Source organism: Lycium barbarum, chromosome 8 (assembly GCF_019175385.1).
Source record: "Lycium barbarum isolate Lr01 chromosome 8, ASM1917538v2, whole genome shotgun sequence".
In the NCBI taxonomy this organism is placed as follows: Eukaryota; Viridiplantae; Streptophyta; class Magnoliopsida; order Solanales; family Solanaceae; genus Lycium; species Lycium barbarum.
In genome coordinates, this window is record NC_083344.1 from 1,452,872 (window position 1) to 1,462,031 (window position 9,160).

Sequence of the window (9,160 nt, forward strand, 5' to 3'; positions counted from 1 at the left end):
TATCAAACAAACAATCAATAACATGTACAAACAGTTAACAACAAATGAAGTAATTAAAACAAGCACACAAAGCCTAATTAAAACTAAGTCCGTTATGGTTAGAACCTGAGCGAATCCGCAGCGAAGTCGCCAAGCTATTATATCCTATTTTAACCGGGGTCAAAATAGTTTATAACATCCCGGTAATTCCGGGGTTAATTAAAGTTAAGGAGTCGCCACCTAATTATTATGGTGAATTAGGGCACCTAAATTTGATTAAAGAAATTGTCTAATGTTAACTCTGTTTTAATGTCTACGAAACTTAAGATTCTAGGTAAGGGTTCAACTAATCTAGAGGGAAGGTGTTAGGCATCCTCTAAGATCCATTAACAATGATTAACCGACCGAAATTGTGTTAGTTAATTAAGGCTAAAAAATGTAGATGATATTTTAAATATTTAAGAAAATTGCTTGTAAGTGTTTCTAAGGTTATAAATGAAAATATAATAATGCCCTTTAAAATAAAATTTTATAAATAATTTAAGAAAATACTATTTTACAAAAAGATATATAGGCAGAAATATTTGCAATTGAATTTTAACAAGAAAACAATTACTTTTATAAGGACTGAAATCATTTTTTATAAACCATATATCTTAGCGATGTTTGCTTCCAAACAAAGTATTATCATAACATCTTGTATGAATTTAAGGAGTTATACATAAATAACTACTTAAAGAAACTTGATAGATTTGATCAGGGAGTGAGAAATACGTTATAGTAATACATTGATGATATTGGAATAACGGGTTTGCTCTAAAAAATACAGTGAAGGAAAAAAATGCATGTTTTCTTCCAAAAATATATATATATAAGTACTTCGTAAAAAATTGAATTAAAACGCTCCGTTATTATATCAACAAACATTCGTTTTCCCTTTTATAGGTATACTTTAAAACGTTTCGCGGGATGAACTAAAAGAAAGGTTTCCATTATTATATAAGCTAACGCCCCAGTTAACCCCACTAGATGAATTATTCTAAAGTAGATAAGACAATCACCTATGAATATAATTAAAGTAAGCAAATATCAGATATGCTAAAAGAAAAACGCAAAAGCCTTTCCTTTTCTCCCCTTTCTATATTGCTTCGGACTGGTCATTTTCCGAGGGAAGAAAGAGTTATTCGAATGGAGAAATCAATCCCAATCTTCATCGGTTTTATTTCATCCAAACTTAGCGAACTTTTTCAGGTGCAGTGAATGGGGCGTCGGGTCTCCAATCTACCCTCAATCTCAAAGTAACAGATGGATTGAAAGAGTAACCACTCAATATTTCAAAAATATCCCGAGATATAGTGATTGAAAAATGTATATATTTCAAAGGAGGATTTAGGCGGCTGAAAAAAAAAAAGCTCCCCTCCAATGGATAATGAAATGAATATTTATAGTAGAATCCCTAGGGTTTTGTCACTCGATTTTGGGTGGGACTTTGAGTGAATAGCCTTTTGAATTTTGAATAAAGTTGTCTGTGGATTGTTCAGATCGAAGTAAAATAATTCGTCCTCTTGTACTGACTCGCCTGTCAAACATAAGAGATAGAGAGAGAGAAGTTTGTGTGAAAATAGCATGGCAAAGTTTTGCCATGGCTGAGCAAGGTTTGGATTTTGCGGAGAAAGGAAAGAGATGAGAGAGAGAAGCGACGGGGGAGATGCGGCGTTGTGGGAGAGAACGGATGGAACCCTACTGGTTTCATTCTTTTGTTGAGTGGATCGGGTCAGGTGAGTGGGTAACGGGTAGTGTGTATTGGGCTGGTCAAGAGTTGGGCAGGCCGAATTAAAATATGCGGACTGGGTTAAGTTGGTGAATTTAAAGTGTGGGCTCGAATTGGCTGAAATTTTCATGCCCTTTTCTCCTTCAATTTAATTCTTTTTGGGCTTCTTAGTGATCAACTTCTACAAACTCTAAGTGATTAACTTGTACATATATAATGACTATGATTAGTGATTAATATGTAGAAAATAAAGGATTTAATAAAGTATAATTAATTTAACGAGCAAAATCCGAAAATGAAATGATGACAAACCATTTTAAAAATTGTGATAAAGTAATGCTAGTAATGTTAATAGTAAAGTAGTGAAAATGAAAGTAACGATATTAATAGTAATAGAAAATAAAATAAAATAAAAAATAGTAATGAAAACGAAATATTTAGTTCGTTAATAATTTTAGAAGCCCAAGGAAATAAATTGAAAAGGAGAGGCGAAATTGAGTGTCAACCATGACTTGCCTTGTATCTCTTCCACTATGCTAAGACATCCAAATCATCTAGTTCCTTGATATCCACATTTTGCTGCATCAAATAAAGGTGATATTCATCAAAGTTTGCATTATAAGAAGGAGTTGGATGTGAATGTAAAACTTTTAAATGCAACAAACCCCACAAGCCCTTTTTTGATACTTTGAGAAGTAGTAGGACGTGGAACAACAAGTGTAGCATTTTCTTACAAATTAGAATAATGACTAAAACTTTTCTAAACTTGGCATCAATCACGAGCTCGGGGTAAGTTAAAGATGGTTCAACTTCCTCTTCAACTTGTAAAAGATAACCCAAATATAAATAAAGTTGGGATTGGAAAAAATACTTCTTAAATTTTGTTGTCATATTAAAAATAGCCGCTTGATAACCGGATTTATTTTTATACTCTTGTAAAACTCTAGCTATTTCCGCTACGTAGGCTAAACTTCCGGTTACCATGGGATAGAATTGTCTAGGAAAAGCAAGAGTTGCATTATAAATTCTTTATAAAAGTTCAACACATTCCTTAACATCTTTTCCAATCGGTAATATTTAACCAATCATCACTATTCGTATTAAAATGGTTGTAAACTTGTTGTACGGGAATCCTATAATCATATGCTTATTGTAACATAATGTAAGTGTAGTTCCACCTTGTGTCAACTTTTACTTGAATTTTCCTAGGTCTAAGGCCATTTTCTACACAAGAATTCTTAAAATCTCTAAGTTTTTCCCTATTAGCATTAAAAAAATAAAATAAAAAAATGCAACCATATTTCTTACTTTTTGAATAGAATGTTCAAAACACTCAAGACCATCTTTAACAATTAAGTTTAAAATGTGACAACTACATCTCACATGAAAAATATTTTTTAGTGGAGGGTTTAATTCTGTTGGAATTAAACCAAGACCACTAATCCAAAGTGGTTTAGGATTGATATTTGGTTTTTATTTAATTCATACTCAATTAGGTTTCAATTTATTTAATTCACATCTAGTTAGGATTTATTTATCAAATCCATATTGGAATAAGTTTTTCTAGTCATAGTCTATTTTGGTTTGTAGTATTATAAATAGGGATGCTATGTCACATATTTTAATTGTAGTGAGATTCAAGAGTTTTGAGTTATTAAATAAAGCCTCCTACCTTCTCTCTCTAGTTTGATAAATTTCTTTTATATAGCCATTGTTGAGTCTTACGCTTGTGCTTATAATAATCCTTTGAGTATTTTTATTTCCTTCAAATTTCCTTTTTAAAAGACCAATTGACTTTGTATTATTAGAAGCACTATTTAAAGCTATACATATTTTTCTATAAATGTTCAAAATCTCATTATAGTAGACATTGAATCCGCTAAATTTTTTCTATCGTGACGACCTTTCCCATCATCATATAGAAAAGCTTTAATTCTTTTTTGCATCACGCAATTATCATCAACCCAATGACATGTAATAGCAAAAAAAATCTATCTTGTTAAGACTAAGACCCAAATCGGCGGTAAGAGAAGCACTATAATTTAAAGAATTAAATACATGACGCAAATAAAATATATATTTTTATACAAATCTATAACATCCGTTCTACAAGTACTTCTAGGAATACCCTCAAATAACGGATTATAACAATGTTGAATAAAAGTAACAAACCCCATACCTGAAAGAAAGGAAAATGGTAGAGCAGCAAAAGCAACCATTTTAGCTATTTTTACACGCACTTTTTTTCTTGTAATAGCAAATTTTTTTACCGATTCGTGGGTCTATCATCATTTGAATACCCCCACATTTGAACCCATTTGCTCTCCCCAAACATCCTCATGTTTAGCTTTCATATGACCCGTTAGTGTACCCGTTCGACTATCCTTACTAGTTTGTTGCCTAAAAGCAAATTCTTGTTTACATAAACTACAAGTAGCTATTTGTCTTTCCTTATTATTAGTAATAAATTTCCAGATTTTAGCGGTTGACTTACGAGTTCTTGGCGGTTTGTCTTGTGTATGTGATCGTGCAGGACCTGTATCTCCTATGGGATTTTGGGGGCTTGTGTTTCATCATCATCATCATCAATTTCATTAAAGTGTCGGTATAATGTTGTAGCATTGCCTCATGATGTAAAAGTGGATTATTTTCACCAACATCAATACCTAAATTAGGTGTTTCGTTCACAAATGTTTCCTCATTAAATCCACCCCTAACAATATCACCACTACCTGCACCACGTCTACATCTCTTCGCCATTATTAAATAGAGTTAATTTAAATCACAAGAAAATAAATTGCAACAAATTAAATTTCTAGAATTAAATTGCGTAAATTAAATAGCGGAAAGTAAAGATAGAGTTGGAACGAAGGTACCAAATTACCGGACTAATTTCCAACAAAGTGAAGGCGGCTAGAATTGCAAATCCACTAAAGCTTTGGAGCTACTTTGGATTGTTGCAAAATCACCAATTCCACTAGCAATTTTTTTTTTTTTATAATTGCAAAATTAATAATTGAAACTAGAATAACACTTTATAATATTTAATTGAGAGAAATTTAAAATGGCTAATTGTTGCAAGGTAACTATAATTGAGAGAAAGAGAAGAGTGGGGAAGGGGGGGGGGGGGGGGGGGGCAGAAGGGGAGTTTTGGAGCCGTTGCCAACGGTCCAACCCACAATGGTAACGGCTACTTTTAAAAAAAAAATCGTTTTTCACCGATTTAACCTATCCCTAAAATACAAACCTGGACCGGTAAGTTTTAAACGATTGACTGTGACAGTAAACCGGTTTCACCGGTTCCGATTTAACCGGTCCGGTTACTGATTTGAACCGGTAAAACTGGACCCATTGCCAGACTTACTTGCAACCTGTTCATATCAGATTTTCCCAAAGACGCCTGAATACGACCCCCCTGGAAACACATAATTATTTGTCAACATTTAGTGAGTTTAAATTTATGGATACAAATGAATGAGATCATACAACTATGAAGTAAAAAATGTAACAGAATAGCCAAACCATAAACATAAACATACCCTCTCATTCTACAACAATATTTCTAGCGACAATACGTTGTCGGCATTTTCAATATCAGTAGTCTTCCAGAATAGGACTACGTGAACCTTTAAAGTCCACATCATCTTAGTACTCTATATATAACTAATAAAGTCAATTTTGAGAGACATGTGTTTGATGTATGTAATGGACAGCGTATTTGTTTTTCGATATTGAAATTGAACTATGTTACGGGGAGGCTTAGAAGATCAGTTTATATAAGAAATTGAAGAGCATGGTTTCAACAGTAGGACTCTTTTAGGATAGATTCAAATATAGTTATATATATCAATCTGTGCAATTGAAGATAATTATCTAGTTATATGCAGGCGTAGGACTCTTGCAGATTATATTTCCATTGAAATTGTTTGGTTTAGAGTGTTTATCCACTATTTAAATTGTGAAGTTTAAATAAATTCAGATTCATTTGTTTATCTTAAGTTTGTTTAGATATTATCAATTCCCATTAGGTTTAGATCACTTCTTCAAAATTCAAACTTACGGAAGCATATCTTCTCATTAAAATTTGAATATTTATATTTCAATTATCAATTCAAAACTTATATTACAATTCTTATTAATTTTGTCCTAATTCTCATTAGCTTTGTCTCTAAATTGCCAAGTAACTTGCTATTAGCTTGCTACTTGACTTAACCAGATTGCTTATACCTCTTCTATTTTATATATATAGAAGATTTGCAAATTAACAAGAAAACATGAGCATATAATGAACATAGTGTTTTAACACTTAAAAATTATAGTAAGAGGGGTATCGTAAATAAGACACAGTTTAAGTATGAAACTAATAAAAAAATGAGATAGTGTAAGGGAAGTTTGATCCATTATATCAATATATTCAAAATTTTAGCTTAAAAAATAGGGCTACATTTGGCAATCAATCTTCTAGCCATTCGAGTAAAAACAGATTGCAAATAAATTATTTATCGGATGTGCGAACAAAGTACCACATTGGTAGCTGAAAAGAAAAAAAGAAACTACTTATACAGTGTTGGATAATTTAATGATCAGAGGCCTTTTGGAGAAAACCGTGCGGGCTAAACCTAAAGCAGACAATATCGCATCACGTTAAGAGTATCTTTAGACCGTTTTAGCACAAATTTTTTTCATGCTTATTGACAATAACAACCTTCGTTCCAGTATTATTAATGATTGCAGATTATTAATACATGCAAGTGGGAAGTTCAACTTTAAGGCATATTTATAGGCAAGGAAACTAAGTCTAGTGCCGTACGACGTATCCTAGCCATATCATATTTTGTAACACTTCCTAATTTTTAGCAAACTAAGTCTTCATTACCAACCAAAAAAATAAAACACAGGCACAACTAGAAATTTCCTACAAAGTTGGATAACACCACTTTAATTTGAGGTACTTTAACCAAAAAATCATCCCCAAAAAAGAAACACAAATAAACAATAACATTTAAAAAAAAAAAAAACACAGATAAAAAAAAGTTCAACAAAAAAGATTAAAAATGGAGGCATCAAAGAAGCTTTTTGCATTGTTTCTCGTTTGCATTGTTGTGTTTTCATCATATGTGCATGCCTCTAAATATGATGAAGAAAGTAATACAGAAGAATTTAGAGAATCATTTAAAAAAGGATTTGAAGAAGGATTTAATAAAGTCATGAATGAATACCTAGGTTGTTTGAATGAGTGTGAGAATGAATGCTCCAATGAAGGATTTGTACATGGTCATTGTGAGAAAAAGTGTAGCAGTGATTGCAAGACTAAGGTGCTTAAAGGTATATATATTTTTATTTTATTTTTTCAAACTACTTTAAATTGTTTTTTCCTGAGCCGAGGGTCTATCGGAAACAGTCTCTCTATCTTCTAAGGTAGGAGTAAGGTCTGCGTACACTTTATAATTCGTAGACCCCACTTTGGGTATTACACGTATGTTGTTGCTGTTGTTTTATCACGAGATAGTACGCTAATTTATTTTGAATCAGAGTAATATACCTGATAATACAAAGGATTCTTATAGTATATTTTACTGTAATTTAACATCTGATGTTAATTACAGATTTACAATTTTACGGAATATAAATTATATACACTGAGAACTCACAAAAGTTCTACATGCACTATATGTAGTTTAGCATATTGTAACACATTAATGTTTTATCATAAATGGCACTACCTTATAAATAATTATAATTATGCAATTACTAGCTACTTCACCTCGTCAGTGAAAATTAAATCAATTATATTATTATCAGACTGTCGACAATTATATTTGTCATAAAAATTTACATGTGATTAATTTCCATATAATGGACCTAATTATATAGAAAGTTGTCTTATTTTCATTTTTTAATTTATTATCTTTTATTTTCGCAGCTCAACCCGAGAACCTTAAAATTTTGAAGAATCCTTGAAGATGGACCAAAGGAGGCAAAACATTCCTTGGTATAGAAAATATAGGAAAAGAGGAATAAAGCAGTGGTTTCTCATTTTTATTTTTATTTATTCATTCATTATTTACCACTGTACTTGTAATTTTCTTTTATTTTTAGTCGATAAGATTATATTATATTAATTAACGATAAAAAAATAGGGAGCATTAAGTGTTACAAAAGAGGGAGAACTCATCTGTGACACTGCTTGTAATTTTCAGGATTCAATAAAATCGTTTGTTTGCTAATTACTGTTGTTTCTCTCGAGTCAGTAGTAGCTAGATGCATTTGTTTTTATTTTTTATTTTTATATCTGTTTAATTTTCTTGGTATTTTGGGCAATATTTTTTTTTTGGTTTAATTTTTAAACACAGTTTGAATCAAAATTAATGAGTTTTGTGGAACACATAATTGTTACTGTAACTCTGTCCCTGATCTAACTTGGCTGGTGGATTAGTGAATGGTTTGCAAAACAAATCCAAAAAGTTGGAAGAAGTTACACTTTCATTAGTTTATTTGGATCTTAAACATAACAATGGACTGCAAACTTTTGTCGATATACAAGGGGAAGGTTCTTCAACAAGTTGGAAAACGATGTTGGTCGAGGAATTTCAAGAACTTTTTTTTATGTATACTAGGTAGTGTTGGCCCCTACTGGTGCTACAAAATTAGAATTACTATTTTTTTATAAACTTTGTTTTGGTATTTTCTTTTTAATTAAACCTAACTTTGTTTTGATATAAAATGACAGAGATGAGAATTAAATTCATGTAAATGATTACCCCACAAAAAAAAAAAAAAAAAAAAGAAGGGGAAAACCAAAACTCATAAATCAAGTCAAATTAATCAAATTTGCTGGTTTTATTTTATCATTGTAGATTTTCTGTTTTGAAGTTTATTAGAAATTTATCTCTATCCCCAACCCCCACCCCCACCCCCCATCAAAATTGCACTTTTTAGTACTTTTTTAACCTCTATTATTGACCTTTCTCTTGTTTTAGTGTTTTAATAACTAATTTCCAAGCAACTTAATTAATAAGGAAAAAGATTATTACCCTCGTTATGTAAACATTAAACTCTTTTAAAAAAATTAATATGGTTATCCTCCCAGATCTCTTAGCAATTAATATTGGAATCCTGTATCCAACGACATCTTGTTGAAGAATGAAAAAAGTCCCTCATCGGTGGTTAATGAGATGGGTGGTCTTATTGGACAATGAATAGAGAAAAAGATACAGAATTTGGGAAATTTTTCTTGTGCACTGTTTCATTGATGATGTACTATATTTATACAAGTATTGTTTGTACAGAAAAATAATGAATCTCCTAAAACACTTTCTCTAATCTTATTGGCTAGAAAAATAACAAACTCTGTACAAAAGTATTATTTGTCATGTTGCTAATTATGGTTGGACAGCTGTGTGCTGAGTT

The 9,160-nt window shown here is 31.4% G+C and overlaps 1 protein-coding gene across 1 annotated transcript; it reads left to right on the forward strand.

Annotated features, from left to right (window-relative positions):
* The first annotated feature begins 6,702 nt into the window (after positions 1-6,702).
* LOC132604920 (uncharacterized) lies at positions 6,703-7,977 on the forward strand. Its single transcript, XM_060318276.1, has 2 exons — positions 6,703-7,075; positions 7,674-7,977. Exons 1-2 carry the CDS (start codon positions 6,805-6,807, stop codon positions 7,709-7,711), a joined length of 309 nt encoding a protein of 102 aa, XP_060174259.1. The 5' UTR covers positions 6,703-6,804; the 3' UTR covers positions 7,712-7,977.
* Positions 7,978-9,160: the final 1,183 nt, after the last annotated feature.

Excerpts from the sequence above, each read along its gene's own strand:
- LOC132604920 (XM_060318276.1), top strand. The coding sequence starts at position 6,805 with ATGGAGGCATCAAAGAAGCTTTTTGCATTGTTTCTCGTTTGCATTGTT. Across the intron at positions 7,076-7,673 it reads CAAGACTAAGGTGCTTAAAG|CTCAACCCGAGAACCTTAAA; the intron begins GTATATATATTT and ends TTATTTTCGCAG.